We start from the raw sequence: 24100 nt of genomic DNA on the forward strand, positions 1-24100 counted from the left end.
GAGTAGATTCCAGAAATTCCTTCCCAAAAGATACCCTTTTTTAGACGTAACCTGGAGAGTAAAAGTCAGAAGATGCCGGCACTCATTGCTAAGTGAAAGATGCCAGTCTGAAAGGTTACGTGCTGTCTATTCCAACTGTAAACAAAAAGCAAAACTAGAGAGAGTGAAAGGATGAGCGATAGCCAGGGCCTTGGGAGAGACAGGATGAAAGGGATGGATAGGTGGAGCACAGAGGATTTTAGGGGGTGGATCTCTTCTGCATGGTATCATGATGGTAAACAAAAAGCAAAACTAGAGAGAATGAAAGGATGAGTGATAGCTGGGGCCTTGGGAGAGACAGGATGAAAGGGATGGATAGGTGGAGCACAGAGGATTTTAGGGAGTGGAACTCTTCTGCATGGTACCGTGATAGTGGGCACGCAACATGATGCGTTGTCCAAACCCATAGAACTACAGAACACATGGAGTTAACCATCATGGGGATGGATGTAGTTAATTATCTAACAGTATTGGCTCATCAGTTGTAGCAAATGCACCACACTAATGCAAGATGTTAACAATAGGGGAGACTGTACAGGGCAGAGCAGGTATACATACGAGAGCTCTGTGCCATCAGCTCAGCTTTTCTGTAAACCAAAACTGCTCTAAGGAAGAGTTTATTAATCAAATGAATTGTAAAATAAAGGAAAAAAGGGCCGGGCGTGGTAGCTCATGCCTGTAATCCCAGCATGTTGGGAAGCTGAGGCGGGTGGATCACCTGAGGTCAGGAGTTCGAGACCAGCCTAGTGAACATGGCAAAACTCCATCTCTACTAAAAATTAGCCGGATGTGGTGGTACACGCTTGTAATCCCAGCTACTAGGGAGGCTGAGGCAGGAGAATCGCTTGAACGTGGGAGGCGGAGGTTGCAGTGAGCCAAGATCGCACCACTGCACTCCAGTCTGGGCTACAAGAGCGAAATTCCATCTCAAAAAAATAAATAAATAAAGGAAAAAAAAGATACTGGCAGATTGCGCATTCCATTCAGTCATCCACAGTTAGACTAGTTTATCGTCATCCCATACAACCAGGGTGTCCCTCAGCCAGCTGCCGCCGAGTTCCCAGACTCCCATCTCACCCGTCAGCTTCCAAAAGCAGGCGTGGTCCTGACAGACACAGGGCTTTGCCCTTTCAGGCACCCGGTGTAACTGACCTAAGAGGTGGCATTCTCTCTCTCTGAGCCTCTCTTAAGGTTTGAATACAATATTGGATTTCCCTTATCGCATAACCCATTTAATTTGTTCTGTTAACTCGGCTACTATTTCTCCTCTCCATTTGTGATTGGTTTTCACCCAAACTTTTCCACCTTTGGAAGGGATGTTAGCTTTGGCCACTGTACCTGGTCCAGATTGCAGTGGCAGCAGTACTAGTCTAGCATGTGTCCCCGCTGACCCCAATCCATTCCCATTTGTATAGGGTGGGGCCACACAGGTATAGACTATCAGCCGTCTGGAGCACTAGGCAGCTATGTTCACTGTTAACCTCATTTTGCAGGTTGTGGTAAAGGCACAACCCACCCATCAGGCACTTAAAAATTCTCACATGAAGGCTAAAAAGCATAGTCATAATTTCTTGCTTAGGAACCATGTCAGTTTCTAGCATCTTCAGTCACAGCTCTGCTCCCAGGACCACTGATATGGGAGGAATTGCACCAGTGTTCTTCCCCACATCAGTTGATCCTACCTGTATGTGTCAATTTCTGGACTCCGGATTCTGTTCTGTTGATCTATATGCCAGTACCACACCATCGTGATTACCATAGCTTCGTAGTAAATTTTGAAATTAGGAAATGTGAGTTCTCCAACTCTTTTTTTTTTTTCCCCAAGATTGGGGATAATCTGGGTCCCATGAATTTCCATATGAATGTTTGGATGAACTAGTCAGTTTCTGCAAAGAAGTCAGCTAGAATTTTGATGGGGATTGCATTGACTGTATAGATTGATTTTGTCTCTTTGATAAAGGACTATCGTTCAAGATATCACTTATGATTTAACTTTATGCCCTCTTTTTTTTTTTTTTTTTTTAAACAGAGTCTCACTCTGTCGCCCAGGCTGGAGTGCAGTGACACAATCTCAGCTCACTGCAACCTCCACTTCCCAGATTCAAACAATTCTCCCACCTCAACCTCCCGAGTAGCTGGGACTATACGCACATGCTACAATGCCCGGCTAATTTTTTTTTTTTTTTTTTTTTTTTTGAGACGGAGTTTAGCTCCTTTTGCCCAGGTTGGAGTGCAATGGTGCAGTCTCGGCTCACTGCAACCTCCGCCTCCCAGGTTCAAGCGATTCTCCTGCCTCAGCCTCCTGAGTAGCTGGGATTACAGGCATGCGCCACCACCCTGGCGGATTTTGTATTTTTAGTAGAGACGGGGTTTCCCCATGTTGGTCAGGCTGGTCTTGAACTCCGACCTCAGGTAATCCACCTGCCTCGGCCTCCCAAAGTGCTGGGATTACAGGCGTGAGCCACCGCGCCCGGCCTGCCCGGCTAATTTTTGTATTTTTAGTAGACGCGGGGTTTCACCATGTTGGCCAGGCTGGTCTTGAACTCCTGACCTCAAGTGATTCGCCCACCTTGGCCTCCCAAAGTACTGGGATTACAGGCTTGAGCCACTGCACCAGGCCCTTTAATGTCTTTTGTAATGCTTTTGCATTAGTCAAAGGAGAAAATCATCTTGAACTCCTGAATTTGGATTTAGAAAATCAGGTCCATGGCCGGGCACCCTTGCCTGTAATCCCAGCACTTTGGGAAACCGAGGCAGGTGGATCACGAGGTCAGGAGTTCAAGACCAGCTTAGCCAACATGGTGAAACCCTGTCTCTACTAAAAATACAAAAAATTAGGCCGGGTGCTGTGTCTCACGCCTGTAATCCTAGCACTTTGGGAGGCAAGGTGGGCAGATCACAAGGTCAGGAGATCGAGACCATCCTGGCTAACATGGTGAAACCCCTCTCTACTAAAAATACAAAAAATTAGCCAGGCGATGTGGCGGGCGCTTGTAGTCCCAGCTACTCGGGAGGCTGAGGTAGGAGAATGGTGTGAACCTGGGAGGTGGAGCTGGCAGTGAGCCGAGATTGCGCCACTGTACTCCAGCCTGGGCGACAGAGCGAGACTCCGTCTCAAAAAAAAAAAAAAGTTAGCCAGGTGTGGTGCTGCATGCCTGTAATTCCAGCTACTCGGGAGGCTGAGGCAGAGAATTGCTTGAACCTGGGAGGCAGAGGTTGCAGTGAGCCAAGATCACGCCACTGCACTCCAGCCTGGGCAACAGAGCGAGACTCCATCTTAAAAAAAAAAAAAAAGAAAGAAAATGAGGGCCGTGTTTTGGGGATGGGGACTCTGGCCTGGCTCGCAGGGTGCCGCAGCAGCACAAAGGGCCACCGTCATGTCCTGCTGCTCTTTTCCTTAACAGGAAGAGCGTTCGCGGAGCGAACACAACTTAGTGAACATCCAGAAGACCCATGAGCGGATGCAGACAGAGAACAAGAGTGAGTAGCTGGGCTCAGGAGAGAAAGGGGATGAGATGGGGCTAGGGAGGGTATGGCCAAGACTGGGACCGAGGTGGTCATTGTATTCAAAATAGATGTGCATGTATCTGCATATTCCAAAATGCAGCAGTGGGGACAGCTTTCCGTTAATCTGGGTGACCTGAAGAACTAAAATCCCTCCACTCTGAGGATTCGAAAGGCAGTGAAATGAGGCTGTATCTAGGGAACCTTGCCCTTAGAACGCACAAGCACCCCAGTTAGCTGGTGTTTTCTAGAAAGGAGCTTCGTTCCTAGGCGGCCCCTGCATATGCCCTGAGGCCCTCAGGTGGTCAGATCCTGGGGCTGGGGCTTTCTTACTCTGGGTAACTCTGAGAATTGTGTTTTCCTGGGTCCTGACAAATCATTTTCTGTGTGTGTCATGATGGGGAAAAGGTAAGACAGTCCTCTCGCAGATTCAGGGATGGCATTTGTACCATATGGAAATGCGGATTCGTAGAGCCTGGGGACATCCGTCTGGGGAGCACTCCTGAGCGAGCAGAGCTCTGACTGAAGCTATGGCCTCTCTGTGCCTCCGCGAGTGTGATCCCGGTGCATGGAAGCAGTGCCATGCTACTGTGCCGGCCCTGGCCCTGCATCCTGATCCCTATGTTTCCTCTGCAGTTTCTCCCTATTACCGGACAAAGCTGCGTGGCCTCTACACAACCGCCAAGGCCGATGCAGAGGCTGAGTGCAAGTGAGTACTGTGCTCCCGCTCCGCCGCCGCTCCCTCCTTGCCTCGGCGCTAGGCTGCAAGCACATTTGGACCAAGTCCCCAGCCTGCCTTCCTCCCATGGATAAGCTGATTGCTACTCCCAGCCTCTCCCGTGGGTCCCGCATTTCCTGGCCCACTGCTAGGCCCACTCTTCCAGTTACCTCTGCTGCTAACGCCTTTACAGAAGACGGCAAGGCTTGACTCAACACTGCCATTTACTGGTTCTGTGACCTTGGCAGAGTCATTAAAATAGGAATATCGGGGCTGGGTAGCTCAGATTTGTAATCACAGCATTACAGAGGTGATTGGGAGGCCGAGGTTAGAGGATCACTTGAACCCAGGTGTTTGAGACCAGCCTGGGCAACAAAGTGAGACTTTGTCTTTACAAAAAAATGTTTTAATTAGCTGAGCGTGGTGGCATGTGTCTGTAAGCTTGGCTGGGAAGTCATGCTCAGATGACCTAAAGGTTTTATGGTTCTGAGATGGAGAAGTTTCACTTCCAGAAAACTGCTGCTTTTAAAATGATCTTAAGGCCAGGTGGGCACAGTGGCTCATGCCTGCAATCCTGAGGTGGGCGTATCACCTGAGGTTGGGGGTTTGAGACGAACCTGGCCAGCATAGCAAAACCCCATCTTTACTAAAAATACAAAAATTAGCCAGGTGTGGTGGCGCACGCTACTTGGGAGGCTGAGGCAGGAGAATCCCTTGAATCCAAGAGGTGGAGATTGCAGTGAGCTAAGATCGTGCCACTGCACTCCAGCCTGGGCAACAGAGGGAGGCTCTGCCTCAAAAAAAAAAAAAAACTAAAATAAAAAATAAAATGATCTAAAAACATTGTTTCCTTGAATCTCTACAGTGAAACTGCAGTAACTTTAGGAACTTGAACATTATATTCCTCTCCTTTGAGAACACACTGGTTCTCAAGTCTGACTGTGCCCAGAGGCTCTGTTTGTTTGGGGTGGAGCCTCAACATTGGTATTAACTATCTGACATTTCCTCACTAGGAGGATTCAAGCTTTACACTTTTGGCACAGAAGAGATATCTCTGGTGGATCATATTAGACGGCATAGGATGCTGTCTGTCCCATTGGTTAAAGTGGTAACTTCCATGTTTCTCTAGTATCAGATACTGCTGTTTTCCATTGTGTGATTGATTGATTGATTAAGACAGGGTCTCACTCTGTCGTCCAGGCTGGAGTGGAGTGGCATGATCATGGCTCACTGGAGTCTCAAACTGCTGGGCTCAAGTGATCCTCCTGCCTCAGCCTCCTGAGTAGCTTGGACTACAGGCGCATGCCACCACCCTGCCTAATTTTTGTATTTTTTGTAGAGATGGGGTTTCACCATGTTGCCCAGGCTGGTCTTGAACTCCTCAGTTCAAGCATTCCACCCACCTCGGCCTCCCAAAGTGCTGGGATTACAGGTGTGAGCCTTTGCACCTGGCCTCCGTTGCATAATTAGTAAGTGTCTTGTAGGGAGATACGTTGAGACTGTAACTATCCCGTTACAGTTTGATAGACTGTAGCTATCAAACATACTAGTTTTAGCTTGAGATTTTTTAAAGTTCCCCCAGGAGATTCTGATGCCCACCAAGGTTTGAAAGCCACTTCAGTAACACGTCACAGAAGACAATTTAGGACAGGCTGCATAAAACTATGTCCTCCAAACAGGCCTGGAAGCAGTGATGAGACTCTCCGAGTTCCCTTTGGCCCTGTGGCTCTTGCTCCTTCTCTGCTTTCTGGGGTCCCAGTGCTCACAGCCTGAGGTGACACTGGCTGGGCCATCCCTGCATCATACGCAGCAGGCAAGCTGTTTCCTGTCCCTGCGTTTTTTTGGCTGCCCTCGGCCTACCTCCATCTTCTGGCCCTGGCCTGGTGACATCCATGAGTCCCATGCCCTGGGGCACCCCCGGACGCCTTCCGAGATGCCGCATCATGCCCAGTTCATATGCGTCTCCCTCCTGCCACACAAAGGTCTTTAGGACTCCGGGTCATTTCAGAAGCGCTTGCCAGAGGAATGGACCAGAGTTTGCCATGGTATCGGGGGAGAATAAAATGACCCGAAGTGGAGTTTGTGCTGCTGACTGCTGTGGAAATATTCTTATTTTTTTAAATGGAGTTTTGCTCTGTCACCCAGGCTAGAGCGCAGTAGCACGATCTCGGCTCACTGCAAGCTCTGCCCCCCAAGGTTCAAGCGATTCTCCTGCCTCAGCCTCCCAAGTAGCTGGGATTATAGATGCCCGCCACCACGCCGGGCTAATTTTTGTATTTTTAGTAGAGAACGGGTTTTGCTATGTTGGCCAGGCTGGTCTCGAACTCCTGACCTCAAGGGATCCCCCTGCCTCAGCCTCCTAAAGTGCTGGGATTACAGGTGTGAGCCACCGCACCCAGCCCTGCTGTGGAAATACTCTTTGGGAAGATTCCCTGAGATTTAGGATGAAGAAGCCTGACTTCAGCAAAGCTCTGTGTTTGCTTCTGCTGGGTTCCTTGGGTTCCTGCCACCCTGGAATCCCCATAAACTTCACGGAGGCTTCCTGGGGATGCAAGGCCATGCAGGGGTCTGTCTTTGGGTACAACCTTTCAGAAAGGATGAGTTCCTTCCACCCAGTACTGCTCTGAGCCAACACCTCTCCCCAGAGTCTCCCCTCCTTTTGCGTGACCTGGGGCCCCCTCCTCATTTCAGGAGGTTCTGGCAGCCTTTCTGCAGGGTTTGCCGAAGGCCGCTTGCCTGTGTCCTTTCCTCTCTGGGATCCTCTTAGTTTTTGGCCTGCTGCTTTCTACTACCTTATTTTTTATGTTCTTAAGACTAAAAAACACATACTGAAGATTTCTAGTTTTCTTTTTTTTTTTTTTCCTGAGATGGAGTTTCATTCTTTTTTGCCCAGGTTGGAGTGCAATGATGTGATCTCGGCTCACTGTAACCTCTGCCTCCCAGGTTCAAGCAATTCTCCTGCCTCAGCCTCCCAAGTAGGTGGGAATACAGTTACAGATGCTCGCCACCACGCCTGGCTAATTTTTGTATTTTTAGTACAGATGGGTTTTTGCCATGTTGGTCAGGCTGGTCTTGAACTCCTGACCTCAGGTGATCCACCCTCCTCGGCCTCCCAAAGTGCTGAGATTACAGGTGTGAGCCACCACACCCAGGCAGATTTCTAGTTTTCACCAGTGAGGTTGGTCTGAATAACCCAGCCCGCCTTGACCAGAACAGGAAACTGTACACACCTGTCATTCCACCTGTGCAGGAGGGACTGCTGGAGCGAGGGACTGCTGGAGCCTGGGACCAGCCTGGGCAATGTAGGGAGACCCAAAACAGAAAAAATGGAAATGAAGTCTATGCTATGTGTGTCAATCAAACCCTCTTTCTCCCTTCTCCCCGCCCTCAGCATCCTTCGAAAAGCTCTGGACAAGATCGCGGAAATCAAGTCTCTGTTGGAGGAGAGGCGGATTGGTGAGTGGGAGAGGACGTGCTGGGAGGTCCTTTGCTAGGACAAGGGAGGCCCTGCAGGCAGCAGTCACCCTCCCGTGGGGGCCTGCAGCCACCGCCTGCTGGGATCCTCTCACGGAGGCTCTGCCACTGAGCAGGGACAGGAGATCATTCCCAGTGCCCAGAGGCAGGGGTTTCCCGGTTCTCCCTCAGCAGCCAGAGATCATCCCGCCGCAGCCCCTCATCACCTGCCCCTTCTGGGGCCTGGGCCAGTCACCCCCTCCTTCCTGCCATGGCCCATGCCCATCTCTTGTCCTGGCTGGTTTCTGCAGAGCCACACACTGTGTCATAAAGCCAGCCTTCCAGACCCCTTCAGCCTGCATTAGGCTCTCCTACCCATCTGCCCTCCCAGCAGTCTCCCGGTGGGCAGAATCTTGGCACGTCAAGGTCCCCACACAGCTGTGCTGGTTCTGTGTGAAGTCAAGTGGGGTGTCCAGCCGTGCCTGAGGAGGTTGAAGGTGCACATTTAATTGTTGTGGCTTTTTTTTTTTTTTTTTGGAGACAGAGTCTCCCTCTGTCGCCCAGGCTGGAGTGCAGTGGCCGGATCTCAGCTCACTGCAAGCTCCACCTCCCGGGTTTACGCCATTCTCCTGCCTCAGCCTCCTGAGTAGCTGGGATTACAGGCACCCACCACCTCGCCCGGCTAGTTTTTTGTATTTTTTAGTAGAGACGGGGTTTCACCATGTTAACCAGGATGGTCTCGATCTCCTGACCTTGTGATCTGCCCGTCTCGGCCTCCCAAAGTGCTGGGATTACCGGCTCGAGCCACCACGCCCGGCCTGTTGTGGTTTTTGTAACTTTCTTTTTTTTTTTTTTTTTTATTGAGACGGAGTCTCGCTCTGTCACCCAGGCTGGAGTGCAGTGGCCGGATCTCAGCTCACTGCAAGCTCCACCTCCCGGGTTTACGCCATTCTCCTGCCTCAGCCTCCCGAGTAGCTGGGATTACAGGCACCCACCACCTCGCCCGGCTAGTTTTTTGTATTTTTTAGTAGAGACGAAGTTTCACCGTGTTAGCCAGGATGGTCTCGATCGCCTGACCTCGTGATCCGCCCGTCTCGGCCTCCCAAAGTGCTGGGATTACAGGCTTGAGCCACCACGCCTGGCCGTTTATTTTAACTTTCTAATGAATTACAACGTATATTAATAGGAGAAAAGTACACGTAAGTGCAGAGTTCGATGAAATATTCACTAACTGAACACACTTCTGTAACCAGCATTCAGATCAGCAAACACAGCCTGAACAGCACCTCGGAAACCGCTGTCTTCTGCTTCCTCCCCCTGGGTGCGCGCTGTGCTGCCCTCTCACTCAACTGTGGTTCAGCGCAGCAGCCCCTATAGGTGTTGACACATGGCCGATGGGGTCACAGTCCTGCTGGGCCTTCGGGCTCACTCAGGAACTGGGCGCTCCCAGGCGGTCCTCCAACAGCTCAGTGCAGCATGCTGGGGGGTCAGGGCCAGCACCTGTCCCTGGGGCCTCAGGCCTCCCTTCCTTCCCACAGCGGCCAAGATCGCAGGTCTCTACAATGACTCGGAGCCGCCCCGGAAGACCATGCGCAGAGGGGTGCTGATGACCCTGCTGCAGCAGTCGGCCATGACCCTGCCCCTGTGGATCGGGAAGCCCGGTGACAAGTGAGGGCAGCCGCTGTGAGGGAGGGGCTGGTGCCCAGGGGCTGGGACTGACCCTTTGTTCTGCTCACAGGCCCCCACCCCTCTGTGGGGCCATCCCCGCCTCAGGGACTACGTGGCCAGACCTGGAGACAAGGTGGCTGCCCGGGTGAAGGCCGTGGATGGGGACGAGCAGTGGATCCTGGCCGAGGTGGTCAGTTACAGCCACGCCACCAACAAGTGAGTGACACCAGCCCCGGGGCTGCTCTCTGGTCACCGAACTTGCCTGGGCTGTCGCTCTACTCCCTGTCTGCACAGCAGGAGAAAAGCTCCCCAGAGGGTGCTCCCCAGAGGCCAACTGTGCGAAGAGCACCAGGTCCTCCCCCATCCACACTCCCCGACAGGGACTGCACCCCTGGCTGCATCCACGTTTTCCTCCTTTTGTCCACAGGTATGAGGTAGACGACATCGATGAAGAAGGCAAAGAGTGAGTGTCTAGGCCAGGGCAGGGCACGGAGCCTGGGGGCAGCCTAACGGCTGGGAAGGAGCATCCCCACCTGGCCACAGGTTGATATAAGCCCCTCTTCTCCCAGGAGACACACCCTGAGCCGGCGCCGTGTCATCCCGCTGCCCCAGTGGAAGGCCAACCCAGAGACGGACCCCGAGGCCTTGTTCCAGAAGGAGCAGCTCGTGCTGGCCCTGTATCCCCAGACCACCTGCTTCTACCGTGCCCTGATCCACGCACCCCCACAGCGGGTAAACCAGCCTCCATGGGAGAGGCCATGGGTGATGTCAGAACAGGCTGGTCAGACACACGAGGGGTCCTCCCCCCATCCCTCCCCTTGTCCTCATCTCACAGGCTCTAAGCTGACAGCACCCACCAGCTGCCCTCCCTCTTCCACTCCAGCCACAAAGGTCACCATCCCCTTACAAGCCCTGGCAGTCTTGGCAAGCCCTAGTCAGCGACTTCCTTTCTGCAGCCCTAGGAGAACTAGCTCTGAGATGGGAAGCTCCTGCCCTGAGCCCCGGGCTCCTACCCCCTTGAGCTCCTGGTGACATGGGACACAAGCCACCTGAGGCTAGGATCCCTACCTGCCACCATCTGGGTTGCCTGGGTCCCTGAAAGGCAGCAGACCCTCCAGCTATGGCCCCATTAGGAAGGGAGTCAGCGCCCCATCCTCTCCCCCACCCTTTTCACTGCCCTGAGCCTCCTGCCACTGAGAAAAGAGCTCTGTAGCAGCAGGGACTGGGCCAAGACTTCTTGACCCCAGAGTGAAGGATGATGACAGTGGCTGAGCGTTCATGGCCCAAAGGCTCCTGTGGTCTAGGCTGGGGGAAGGGGGTGCCTGTCCTGGCCTGGGGGTCTCTGAGCAGCCCTTCCTGTCTGCCTGCCACACAGCCCCAGGATGACTACTCGGTCCTGTTTGAAGACACTCCTATGCAGACGGCTATTCCCCTCCCCTCAATGTGGCTCAGAGGTACGTGGTGGCTTGTAAGGAGCCCAAGAAAAAGTGACCCTGCCTGGTGGACTCGCCATCCCCCAACGACACAGGGCAGGACAGCAGGGGACATGCTGGGATTAAACAGACATTCCTTCTCCACTCGTCTCCTGAGTTTTACTTCTCCAGACCCTCTCCTCTCTCCAAACAGGGCAAGTTGGGGAGCTGGAGTGGGGAGCTGGCCGTATTTGGCCCCGCTGGGCGATCACTCTTTCAGCTCAGGGTTTCTCTTGGCTTGAAATGGAGACTCTGCATTGAACACAAATCATATTTTATTCTTGAGCCGCTTAGTCAGGCTTGATTCGCACACTTCCTCTGCAGTGACCCTGGGAGGCCCTCTCACAGCTCAGAGCGGAAGCTGAGGCTGCAGCCTGCCATCTTCTCCGCATAGTCCGCATCGAAGCGCTCATTCTGCGCCACGGTGAAGGTGGTCTTCCAGTCCCCAGCCATGCCTGGAAGAGGAAGGCAGGGAGCAAAGCTGGAGTCTCATCCCAGGGGAGGCCCCGAGTGCCTATGGGGAGGCTCCAGCCGCTGCTCCCACCCGCCCCAAACCCCGTGCTGGCCGGCGCCCACCTTTCCTCATGAAGGGGGAGATACTGTGGTCCATGAACTCCTGGGGGACGGTGGTGTAGTTGGTCATAGGGTTCTTCTTCATCTCCTTGAATGACGTGTGTTGAACCATGAGGTCCACGGTTTCCTCTGGCAGGGAGCGCCCCACAAACTCCAGGATCTTCCAAATCTCCCTTTTGGGGTTCTGAGCAGCAGAGGGCTCCTCAGTGGAGGCTAGGTTTGCTGATTCGGGAAAATAAAAGGGGTCCCCTTCTCTAACCTCAGAGGGGAACTGGCCACTTCCACTAGAAAACCCACAGAGCCAGCTCCTCGACCCCCGGGGCCCCGGTCCCTGGGGCAAAATGAATTGCTCTCTGCCCTGTGATCCCATCATGAGCTGGGCTTGGCTCCTATGGGTGAGGACTGGGATGGTCGTCTTCCATGACTGTGGCCCTGGGTGGCATAACCGTTGGCAGGGAGAAGGAATTGGAATAGAGAGCTGATCCGTGGCAAGTGACCATGGTCCAGGCCTGTAATCCCAACACTCTGGGAGGCTGAGGCAGGCGGATCACCTGAGCTCAGGAGATGGAGACCCACCTGGCCAACATGGCAAAACACAAAAATTAGCCAGGTGTGGCAGTGTGCACCTGTAATCCCAGCTACTCAGGAGGCTGAGGCAGGAGAATCACTTGAACCTGGGAGGGGGAGGTTATACTGAGCTGATATCACACCACTGCATGCCATCCTGGACAACAGAGCAAGACTTGGTCTCAAAAAAAGTAGCTGATCCGTGGCCACCCATGCAGCTGACTCAGGCACAGGAGATGAGAGCTGTGTGGGACCCGCTGCCAGGTGGGGCTGTAGCGGGGAGGCCTGGGCCAGGGAGGCAGGATGGGGAATCCGGGCCTGTTGTGGGGGCCACGCAGGGAGGTGGCTGGGTGGCCTTGGCGGGTCCCTGTGAGGTGCCTGCCCCCAGGTGTCACATGAGGGGAAGCATCGCAGGTGGTCTCACCTCCTTCATGTCTTCATAGAAGAGGTAGAGAACAGGGGGGTGTGGCTCAGCTCCCACCACTCCTGCACATGCTGGTACCAGGACCCGTAGCATACTGGAGAAACGGGCAGGGGGCAGGGACACAGGGTTGCTGTGCGTTGTAGCCAGCACACCTTGGCTCCACACCCTCCTTCCTCCCGTCAAACCCACCTTCTCCGGCCATGAACTTCTCCAGGAAGCTGTCCCAGGTCCCAGGGTCAGGGTGCACCTTGGCCATGTGGTAGAAGTGGTAGTAGGAGACCGCCACATCCTTTGCGTTGCGGGCAACATAGACCACCTGCGGGGGCAGAAGACTCGACCCCAGCACCATCACCACACGGCCTTCCCCTGGCCAGCTCATCTCTTGGTTTGGCAGAGGAAGAACCTGAGACTTAGAGGCTGACTTGCTTGAGATCTCATCGCACCGGTAGGCCAAGCTGGGATCTGAACCCTGCTTGGAAGCCAAAATCCTGCCCGGTCCCTGAGACCATCATATTCTAAAGTAATATAATCTGCATCAATGCGTCACACCCCGATCTGGAGCAAGGCATGCTCCGCCAGGCATGTTCCCACCACCACCAAATTTTGTGGGCCCGTAAGGATCCACCCTCTACCTTTCTTAGATCTACACTGAAGTCTCATGTTCTTGGTCATCGGAGCAAAAGGCAGGCAGTCCCTCCGCCGCGGAAGATGAGACAAGGCTGGAGGAAGTGAGGCGACTTTCTCAGAAGAACAGGACCAAAGCTGGGCTGAGCCGGGGCCTCCTTCCCGGATTCACATGCCCCACACCTTACCTGGACCTTTGAGTTTTCTTTTTGTTGTGTGTGTTGTGGGATTTTTTTTTTTTTTTTTTTTTAGACTCCGTTTCAAAAAAAAAGACCTTGGTCTTTCTTTTTTCGTGTCGCCCAGGTTGGAGTGCACTGGAGTGATAGCTCACTGCAACCTTGACCTCCCAGGCTCAAGCAATCCTCCAACCTCGGACTTTTGAGTACCTGGCACTACAGCGCCGTACCACCATGCCCTGCTGTTATTTTGCATTTTTTATAGAGATGGAGTCTCCCCATGTTTCCCGGGCTGGTCTGGAACTCCTGAGCTCAAGTGTTCCACCCACGTTAGCCTCCCAAAGTGCTGGCATTACAGCAGTGAGCCATCACAGGTGGCAAACCTTTTTTAATATTTATTTGTTTGAAAGGAAGTCTCGTTCTGTCTCCCAGGCTGAAGTGTAGTGGCATGATCTCAGCTCACTGCAACCACCGACTCTCAGGTCAAGCGATTCTCACACGTCAGCATCCTGAGTAGCTGGGATTATAGGCGCCTGCCTCAACGCCTGGCTAAGTTTTGTATTTTTAGTAGAGATGAGGTTTCTTGTTGGCCAGGATGATCTCGAACTCCTGACCTCAGGTGATCTGCCCACCTCAGCCTCCCAAACTGCTGGTATTACAGGTGTGAGCCACAACAGGCCCAGCTCCCCGCCCCCTGCTGCCTTTGTTTTTTTTTTTTTTTTTTTGAGACAGTTTTACTCATGTTTCCCAGGCTGCAGTGCAATGGTGAGGTCTCGGTTGACTGCAACCTCTGCTTCCCGTGTTGGAGCAATTCTCCTGCCTCGGCCTCCCGAGGGGCTGGGATTACAGATGTCTGTCACCACACCTGGCTAATTTTTTTGTATTTTTAGTAGAGATGGGGTTTTGCCATGTAGGCCAGGCTGGTCTCGAACTCCTAGTCTAAAGTGATTTGCCTGCCTCAGTTTCTTAAAGTGCTGGGATTACAGACGTCAGCCACCGCGCCTGCCGGCCCCTCTTTTTATTCTTCATCTTTTTTTGAGACAAGGTTTCTCTGTCACCCAGTCTGGAGTGCAGTGGTGTGATCATAGCTTACTTCACTCTTGAACTCCCAGGCTCAGGTGATCCTCCCACCTCAGCCTCCTGAGTAGCTGCTACTACAGGCACACACCACTATGCATACCTGATTTTTTTTTTTGGACGAGACAGGTTTGAAACTTCTGCCTTCAAGGGATCTTCCCACCTCAGCCTCCCAAAGTGCTGGGATTACGGATGTGAAACACTGTGCCCAGCCTCACCTTGACCTTCTGATCCAACAGAGTCTGGGGCAGCAGGGCCAGGGGCAGGTGTGTCTTCAGGAGCCGTGGGGCCGGTGTGTCTTTCAGAGTCTCCAGCCCTGAGCAGTGGGTCAGGGAAGGTCTGGTGAGCTGAAGGCCCAGCCCTGTCTTCCTCCCCTCCCCTTGCACCCAGGACACGGTCACATACCTGAGGGAATCCCTGGGGCCTTGAACTCAAGGAAGGGCACCCGCATCAAGATGGGAACTCGGTGACACTTCTCCAGGTCGCCGCCTTGGTAGATCATGTCCAGTATCTGGCTCACCCAGGTAGTCCCTGGAGAGGGAGGGAGCTGGGAGGTGAGCAGGCTGAAGGCACAACCTCGCTGGCCAAGGTGGGGACTGCCGCCTGGGAGTGGGTGGGTGGCCCTCCTCACCTACCGGACTTGGGGTAGGTGCTGATGAGCAGGTCATCGGGCCGGGCCCGGAAGCTCTGCAGGGGTCCCAGTGCCTCTGCAAAGTACTTGATGAGCGGAACCCCCTTCACGTACTCCAGTGGTGGGCGGGAGGTGTCCTGGATCAGCTCCATGTTCCTGTGTCAGGAGCCAGAGCCAGGCCCGCTTCCTTTAACACCATCACAACAGCAAGAAAGCGGCATTCTTGCTTTCAGGGAAGTCACTGGGGCCTAGGGAGGCTGAGTGACTTGCCTACACTCACAAAGCCAGTCAGTGGCAGGGCTGGGGCTGAAACCAGGTCAGCCTCTAATGCGGTGGTTCCCCAGCCTGGCCACACCTTTCATTCACCTGCAGAGCTGTTCAAAATCCCAGGGCCTGGGCCATGGTGCAGACCAGTGAAAGCACCCTCGCGGCGCGGGGCCCAGATAGCAGGGTGTGTGAAGGTCTCCAGGAGCGTCCAGCTGCACTGAGGAAGCTCTAGGGCCTGCCTGTGCTGTCTCCCTACCAGCCAGTGCCGTCTGTCTCACCATTTCCTGCTGTGACCCCCAGCCTCCACCCAGTGGGCTCCTGTCCCCAATGCTCCCCTCCTTGAGTTCCCTGTGCCCCTCACATGTGGAAACCTCCCAGGCTGACCAGGCCTGTGATCCACTTGCCCGGCCACAGTCCATCTGGGCTCCAGGACAAACAACGGCCCACTGAGCAACTGAGCTGGTACTAGGGGCCAGAGCCTGGCGTGGGAATGAACAAAACTCTGATGACTCAGCAAAAGGACGGGCCCAGGCAGGGTGGCTCCCGCCTGTAATCCCAGACCCTAGGGAGGCCGAGGCCAGGAGTTGGAGACCAATCTGGGCAGCATTGCAAGACACCATCTCTAAAAATCTTTTAAAAATATTTTTAAAAACTATCCAGGCAGAATGGTAGGTCCTAGCTACTCCAGAGGCTGAGGCAGGAGAATCACTTGAGCCCAGGAATTAAAGGCTGCAGTGGCCAGGATCCCACAGCACTCCAGCCTGGGTGACAGCAAGACCTGGCCTCCCCAGAAAAAAAAAGGAAGGGAGGGGGATTCACGCCAGCCGGGGTTGTCTGAAATGGAATATCCATGGGGAAAGGGCAGGGATGGGAGAGGCCTCGGCTTCTGGAATGTTGGAGCCAGAAGCTGAGCAGAGTGAGGGCGCCCTGGGCCATTCCAGTGTGTCACTCACCTGAGCTCTCGGGAACCTGGCCTTGTGCCCTCCTCGCCCGCAGTGGCTGAGTGTGGGTCCAATGTGGGGAATGCAGGGGTGTTGTCTGTGCTGAGGGTTTCCTAGGTCCAGTGTGGGAGGGATCTGGAGCTAGGGCCGGACTTAGATTTGCTTCCACAAGGAAGGGGTGGGGTTGGGGGTGGAGGAACTTCTCCATTGCCCTCCTTAGTATGCCAGCTGGAGACAAGCTTAGCGTGATCTCCAAAGCCATGACTGGGTTTGATGTGTAGAAAACAGAAGAATGAAAGGGGAAAGGGCCCAGTGGTTTGTTTTTGTTTTTTTTTAAGCTGTCATGGGTCACCTGACCTGCTCCTGCCAGGCAGGCCAACAGACAAGCTTTCTCTAATTGACCCAGGCAAGAGAGGGGAGGGATTGGAGGAGAAAGATGGGATAGGTAGGCCCAGGAAAGGTCACCTACCTGCCTGCTCCAGGCCAGTCTTGAAGGTGCCAGGGGTTCTGGCCCAGTGCAGCCCATAGGCCCCAGCAGCCCATGCACTCCAGGCTCTGACCACAAGGCCAGTCTGGAGTGATGTGTGTGGGCAGAGTGAAGGGGCAGCGGGGAACAGAGCATGGATGCATAAACCAAGAAAGAACAAGGACACTGCAGTCCCACTGCCCTGGGAGCCAGCCCCAGCTTCATGGCTCCCGGAGGGAACTCACACAACATTGATAGAAGATCCTAGAAGAACAGCAGCCCATGGCAGGTGCTTTTGTTTCCCTGGGTTTGAAGGAGGCTCCACAGACAAGAGATCAGAGGAAGTGGAGGCTTGGAAGCCACAGGGCCCCGTGGAAGGAGGGCATCCCCCCATCCTCCTCGTTCTTTGTCCTCACTATTTAAAGTCCAAGGTCAAGCTGGGCACGAGATAGCTAACCAACCCTCTGAGTAAAGGTGAGTCTCCCAAGCCTTCCAAGAAATGTGTGAGTTCAGAAGCAAGCGGGCAGGTGGGAGTGTGGGGGAAGCTGAGGCATGGGCTTCCAGGCAGAGGAGAGGCTGCTCCCCTGCTAGGGCCACAGGCCCCTCCACCCTCCTCTGTGCCCCTGAGGAATCCCCGTGACTGGCACGTCCTCAGGCTACTAGCTCCGCCCCTGCCCTAGCAACCTTCAGGAGGCCCCCTTGACTCAGACTTTGCATTGCACTCCAGTAACAACCGGTCAGACCCACACGGGGTGGCACAGAAAAGAGGCAAGAATGTGAGATTAATAGAGTGGTAGCAAGTGAATAGAAAATCCCAGGCAGCAGTTTCACATGACCAGAAGAAGGAAACTTGAAATAGCTGCATATGCTAAGGGTCAATAAGTCCCTGAAAAATAGGATGAGGACCAAGCTGCCTACGACCAACCAGACACAACATGGCGCTGTATTTGATGTAGGTTTCACCTGGGATCTCACTGTACGATCAGTAACATACAAAACCATACACCCGCCAGTGCCAAGACGGCTCCAGGAACACCTGGATTTGGGTGTAAATTGTGGCACCACAGTCTTGAGAAATCTTTACCTTTTCCTGGAATCTTCATGAATATACCCCTCTTTAGTTAAAGAAGTCCATAACAGTCATCCCCAAACCTCGTAGGGCATGAGACACTCTCTCGAGGACCCCCACATTCCCCTTCTTGAGTGAGTCCTTTTGCTCTGCAAGAAATCTCCCTACATTCATGACTTTCTGACTTGTCCTTAAATTCCTTCTGGCTGAGGTGTCAAGAGCCTAGAGAAGGCCAGGCGCAGTGGCTCACTCCTGTAATCCCAGCACTTTGGGAGGCTGAGGCAGGCAGATCACCTGAAGTTGGGAGTTCGAGACCAGCCTGGCCAACATGGAGAAACCCTGTCTGAACTAAAAATAGAATATTAGCCAAGCGTAGTGGCACATGCATGTAATCTCAGCTACTCAGGAGGCTGAGGCAGGAGAATGGCTTGAACCCGGGAGGTGGAGGTTGCGATGAGCCGAAATCGCCCCACTGCACTCCGGCCTGGGCAACAAGGGTCAAACTCTGTCTCAAAAAAAAAAAAAAAAGCCTGGATACTGGCCGAGGTCGATGTCCCACCGGTCTTTGAGGACCTCCCCTAGGCCACCAGTATCCAGTATCTGGAGGGGGTTAGGGACACTGAGGATCAGGTCTCCAGCAGTGCTGTCCAGTGTGCCTGCAGAGGCAAGAAGGTTGTTCACAGGCAGCCCAGGGCAGGGAGTGGGGTAAGGAGGCTGCGGCCAAAGCCCACTCATGTCTTCTAATTCCTGGTCTTCTGCTATTTCCTCCATGCTCATCCAGCACAGCCAGATCCGGTCACCCAAAGCAGTGACATCTCACAGTTACCAAGGCATGGGGCCAGAGACAGATACAGAGTCAGGCATCACAAGCCCCCTCCAGGCTCAGCCCTGAATACCGAGATCAGGACTCGGCTGCGCCAGCCTGGATTGCACAACTGGGCACCCTCTTTCCAGAGCTGGACCAGGCTGGGGCTGGGGGACTGCACTCACCTAGGGCATTGGCCCTCTAGGGGCAGAAGCTGCCCTGGTTCTTCCTGAAGGAACTCCTCTGACAGGCAGATCACATGGGCTCTTAGCCAGCAGCCAGGGTTGGGGCAACACAAGGGCCCCTCTTCATCCCGTCCCAGGCAGCAGGCAGGCAAGAGACAAGGAGGGAGAGGGAGCTGGCAGCAAGCCCCTCCGTGCAACAGGCACTGTTCCGGGCATCACGCAGCTCCATCCCGTGAGGAAGGGGTGACTGTTATTTGCATCTTATGGATGAGGAAATGGACGGGGGGGTTTAAAATCCTTGCCCTCTGGGACTAAGCTAGTGAACGTCCTGTGAGCATCAGCAGTGATTGATTGAGTCACAGCCTCACCACTGCAGCCAGACCTGAACTTCCTCACAGCTCAGCAACACCCAGCAGGTCACTGAATTTCCCCAGGGCAAGTCCTCTACTCACTCACAAGTAGCGGGAGCTCAGTAGAAGGCGCCCATCGTCCATTATTTTATTGACTATTTCTTGGCCATCAGCTTTGCGCTGAGACTTTGTTCTACAGCAGTGACAAGAGCTGTCCTTGGGCAGTTTAGTGCAAAGGTTGGAGTGGGAGAGAGTAATGAGAGCCATAGAACACATCACAAGTAACAAAGTATTCAGGAAAAGGAGTGGTAGGGGAGGTACATAAGAAGTGCAATTTTATTTTATATTTTTAGAGACAGTGTTGCTCTTTTGCCCAGGCTGTAGTGCAGTGGAGCGATCATAGTTCACTGCAGCCTCCAACTCCTGGGCTCAAGCGATCCTCCCACCTCAGCCTCCCCCGTAGCTGGGACTACAGGCATATGCCACCATGCCCGGCTTATCAGAGCTGCAATTTTAAATCGGGAGCCAGGGAAGACCTCCCTGTGGAGGTGGCAGGTTATCAAGACAGAAGGTGTAGGGAAGAACCTTCCAGTCAAAAGGAAAGGCAGGTCCTGCTGTTCTCAGTAATGGCCAGTAGTACATCCCCATCTTAGAGACGGGGAGAGGGTTGCAAAATTGTCAGGGCGTTTCCTGGTTCCTCAACAAACAGCTGGATCCAAAGTTGTCTGGACCGTGGATCATCAATGGAACCTCCGTGCCTGGGGCGGACCTCCCCTGGAGTGCGCGGGAGCTCAGGGCGCACAGGCCTCTAGGTTCCAGGGTCCGGCTTAGGCTCAGGCTGGGCGTCAGCAAAGGGACCTGCGCGGCTCCCTGGGACGGAGGAGGCCCGAAGGCCAGTGGCCAGTAGGGTGCGTCGGGAGGAGGTAGGGGTGCAGTACGAGCGGGAGGCGCGCCCAGGGTGGGGGTGCCAGGCCCACTCCAACCGCGGCAGGATACGGGGGCATCAGGGTGGCTCCTGGCAGGGGTCGCACCCCAAACCCCGACCACTAGCGGCCGCCCGGTCTCCTTCCTTACCCGCGGAAGGGCTGCCACGGCGGACGGGAAGCTGTGCACTATCAGCGCTATTTCCCTGGGGAGGAGAACGGAATGTCCCTGGGAGTCCCGCCGCGCTCCACCTCCGGTCCCCTCCAATCCCACCCGAAAGTGAGGTCCTCATTCCCCACTTCAGCAGAGCCCCAGGCCCCTGCCTGAAGTCACGCCCCATGCACCTGCCCACCTCAGGCCCCTCCTCCAACCCAGGTACCCACCTGTCCCCACTCCTCCCTCCTGTGCTCCATCGGACCCCAGCGTGCCCACCAAGACCCCTATGCTGGACTCCAGCCTGGATCATCACCCCGCCCCAGCCCGCTCCTTCCGGAGTTCCACCGCCGAGATTCCCAGGGCTCCCCCGTCACACTCCTCCTCTGCGACAGGCCTTGTCTCCTCCCCAGACGCCCCACCCTTGTCACAGGACTGGAGGGTCCCTCTCATCAGGCCTGTGCCTCGCGGGGTCCGCCTTCTCCAGGAAGCCTTCTTCCGGCCTCAGAGACCCTCCTGGTCTCACCAGGCGTGCAATGGCGCGATTCAGCTTGCTGCACCACCGTCCCGACCCCGGGCTCAAGGGATTCTCCTGTCTCAGTCTCCCAAGTAGCTGGAATTACAGGTTTGTGCCACCATGCCTGGCTAAGTTTGTATTTTTATCAGAGACAGGGTTTCACCAAGTTGGCCAGGCTGTTCTCGAAGAACAGCTGACCTCAAGTGATCGGACAGCTTCGGCTTCCCAAAGTGCTGAGATTACAGGCCTGAGCGACTGCACCGGCCTGGGCCTTGTCTTTTGTGCGGCCCCCATTGTACTGCTGGACCTGAGAAGCAGGGCTGACAGTGAACCCCACATAGAGGCGGCCCTGGTGAAGGGGGTTCAGGCAGTAGAGCAGGTAGACCCTGAAGAAGTGCCTCCGCCTCTCCGCGACCCCACGGGATTCTTCCAATTTCAGGAAATTCTCATTAAATACACTTCTGGGTCAGCACTGACATCAGGAAGAGAACCTGACCAGCACCTCAGAACCTGCTTTATCTGTCCCTGGTTCCTCCCTCTGGGTGCCCACTGTGCTGCCGTCTCGCCCATCTGTAGTTGAGCGCAGCAGCCGTGTAGGCCACCTGGCCGATCGGGTCACAGTCCTGCTGGGCCCTCAGGCTCACTCAGAAACTAGGGCTCCCAGGGGCTCCTTCCCACAACTCAGTGCAGCATGGGGGGGTCAGGGCCAGCACCTGTCCCTGGGGCCTCGGGCCTCCCTTTCTTCCCACAGCGGCCAAGATCGCAGGTCTCTACAATGACTCAGAGCCGCCCTGGAAGACCATGCGCAGAGGGGTGCTGATGACCCTGCTGCAGCAGTCGGCCATGACCCTGCCCCTGTGGATCGGGAAGCCCGGTGACAAGTGAAGGCAGCCGCTGCGAGGGAGGGGCTGGTGCCCAGGGGCTGGGACTGACCCTTTGTTCTGCTCACAGGCCCCCACCCCTCTGTGGGGCCATCCCCGCCTCAGGGGACTACGTGGCCAGACCTGGAGACAAGGTGGCTGCCCGGTAAAGGCCGTGGATGGGACGAGCAGTGGATCCTGGCCGAGGTGGTCAGTTACAGCCACACCACCAACAAGTGAGTGACACCAGCCCCGGGGCTACTCTCTGGTCGCTGCACCTGCCTGGGCTGCCGCTCTGCTTCCTGTCTGCACAGCTGGAGAAAAGCTCCCGAGGGTGATGTGGGTGGGGCCAGCTGTGCAGGGAGCACCAGGTCCTCGCCCTGCCCCCATCCTCCACACTCCTCAACAGAGACTGTGCCCCTGGCTACACCCAGCGTTTTCCTCCTTTTGTCCACAGGTATGAGGTAGATGACATCGATGAAGAAGGCAAAGAGGGAGTGTCCAGGCCAGGGCTGGACACGGAGCCTGGGGGCAGCCTAACAGCTGGGAAGGAGCATCCCCACCTGGCCACAAGTTGAGACAAGTCCCTCTACAGCCAGGAGACACACCCTGAGCTGACGCTGGATCATCCCCCTGCCCCAGTGGAAGGCCAACCCCGAGATGGACCGGAGGCCTTGTTCCAGAAGGAGCAGCTCATGCTAGCTGTGTATCCCCAGACCACCTGCTTCTACCACGCCCTGATCCACGTGCCCCCACAGCGAGTAAAGCAGCCACCATGGGAGAGGCCATGGATGATGTCAGGAACAGGCTGATCAGACATGCTGGAGGTCCTTGTTTGGACCAAGGCAGGGCATGGAGCCCAGGTGAGGCAGGAGAGGTAGTCAAGAAGACAACCACCTTCTCAGGATGCAACCTTGGTGACCTCACGGCCAACACAGTAAGCCTCAGCATTCACCTGGGCACTGAGCTCAAGCAAAGCTATCCCCAGTAGGGACTTTCCCTTTTGAGAACATGTACATTTTGATTTTACCTGTCCTCAAACTGACCCTTTGCTCATTTTATAGTAAAAACCACACCCCTGGGTGGAGATTTAAAATGCTAATGAGACATGTGTCCTAGGAACAGGCATGTATAGCAAATGCCCATGTGCACGCAGAGGACCACCCAGATCATGCTTGCTGGTGACACCTCTTCCTACCCATTATGAACAATCGTGTAAGATTCCCATCAGGGGTTTTTCCTGCAGTAATCAACACTGCTCCACCCTGACGAGCAGCCCGTTCTGAACTCACTCAAGGTGTATTGTCTTGTCTATTATGCACTTAACTTGGAAAATACAGTTTTCTTTTGCAATATGTTACTCTGTGCTGCACTTCTTTTTTTTTTTTTTTTTTTTTTTTTTTTTTTTTTTTTGAGACGGAGTCTCGCTCTGTCGCCCAGGCTGGAGTGCAGTGGCCGGATCTCAGCTCACTGCAAGCTCCGCCTCCCGGGTTTTTTACGCCATTCTCTCGCCTCAGCCTCCCGAGTAGCTGGGACTACAGGCGCCCGCCATCTCGCCCGGCTAATTTTTTGTATATTTTTAGTAGAGACGGGGTTTCACCGTGTTAGCCAGGATGGTCTCGATCTCCTGACCTCGTGATCCGCCCGTCTCGGCCTCCCAAAGTGCTGGGATTACAGGCTTGAGCCACCGCGCCCGGCCTGTGCTGCACTTCTTTTGCTGTGTGTCTCCTGCTTATTTTATTTTGTTTATTTATTTATTTATTTTTCAAGACAGAGTCTTGCTCTGTCACCCAGGCTGGTGGGCAGTGGCGCGATCTTGGTTCACTACGATTCTCTTGCCTCAGCCTCCGAGTAACTGGGATTACAAGTGCGCGCCAACACTCCTGGTTAATTTTGTGTTTTTAGTAGAGATGGAGTTTCACCATGTTGGCCAGGGGTCTCCAATTCCTGACCTCAAATGACACCAGGCTGAAGTGCTGGGATTAGAGGCATAAGCCACTGAGCCCAGCCCAAATCATAATTTATTTTATTTTATTCATTAATATTATTTTTTCGAGATGGAGTTTCACTTTTATGGCCAGGCTGGAGTGAAGTGGGGCTATCTTGGCTCACTGCAACCTCTGCCCTCTCCCACACAATTCAAGAGATTCTCCTGTCTCAGCCTCCGGAGTAGCTGGGATTACAGGCGTCCACCACCACGCCCCGCTAATTTATGTGTTTTTGTTTGTTTCTTTTCTTTTTTTTTTCCATTTTTTCTTATTAGACTTTAAGTTCTAGGGTACATGTGCACAATGTGCAGGTTAGTTACATATGTATACATGTGCCATGTTGGTGTGCTGCACCCATTAACTCATCATTTACATTAGGTATATCTCCTAATGCTATCACTCCCCCCAACCCCTCCCCACAATAGGACCCAGTGTGTGATGATCCCCTTCCTGTGTTCAAGTGATCTCATTGTTCACTTCCCACCTATGAGTGAGAACATGCGGTATTTGGTTTTCTGTTCTTGCGATATTTATTTGTTTGTTTTCTTTCAGTAGAGTTGGGGTTTCACCATGTTGGCCAGGCTAGTAACAAATCAAATTTATTTCATTAAATTGTTTATTTCTCAGGCAGGGTTCACTCTGTCCCTCA

General features: G+C 54.0%; 1 protein-coding gene, 1 long non-coding RNA gene and 1 pseudogene across 3 annotated transcripts in view; 2 read left to right on the forward strand and 1 right to left on the reverse strand.

Moving 5' to 3' along the window:
* The window catches only part of LOC117087599 (SAGA-associated factor 29-like), a 43565-nt gene extending 32608 nt beyond the window's left edge, over positions 1-10957 (forward strand). Inside the window, 10 exon segments of the mRNA XM_033218011.1 lie at positions 3444-3519; positions 4180-4252; positions 7653-7717; positions 9253-9382; positions 9453-9484; positions 9487-9598; positions 9810-9845; positions 9952-10114; positions 10758-10791; positions 10794-10957. Coding sequence (XP_033073902.1) covers positions 3444-3519; positions 4180-4252; positions 7653-7717; positions 9253-9382; positions 9453-9484; positions 9487-9598; positions 9810-9845; positions 9952-10114; positions 10758-10791; positions 10794-10873 — 801 coding nt within the window. The 3' untranslated portion in view covers positions 10874-10957.
* A 154-nt stretch (positions 10958-11111) lies between these two features.
* Positions 11112-16302, reverse strand: LOC117087598 (annotated as a pseudogene). The gene is made up of 8 exons (XR_004438859.1): positions 16147-16302; positions 14931-15082; positions 14701-14826; positions 14514-14611; positions 12608-12734; positions 12419-12512; positions 11431-11611; positions 11112-11309 (listed from the first exon to the last, which is right to left on the reverse strand). The product of XR_004438859.1 is annotated as a sulfotransferase 1A1-like (transcript).
* A 1897-nt stretch (positions 16303-18199) lies between these two features.
* On the forward strand, positions 18200-21630 carry LOC117087603. Its single transcript, XR_004438861.1, has 3 exons — positions 18200-19917; positions 21355-21484; positions 21555-21630. It is a non-coding gene; the product is annotated as an uncharacterized LOC117087603 (long non-coding RNA).
* The last annotated feature ends 2470 nt before the right edge of the window (positions 21631-24100 follow it).

This window comes from Trachypithecus francoisi, unplaced genomic scaffold, assembly GCF_009764315.1.
Source record: "Trachypithecus francoisi isolate TF-2019V2 unplaced genomic scaffold, Tfra_2.0 Lachesis_group10, whole genome shotgun sequence".
NCBI lineage: Eukaryota > Metazoa > Chordata > Mammalia > Primates > Cercopithecidae > Trachypithecus > Trachypithecus francoisi.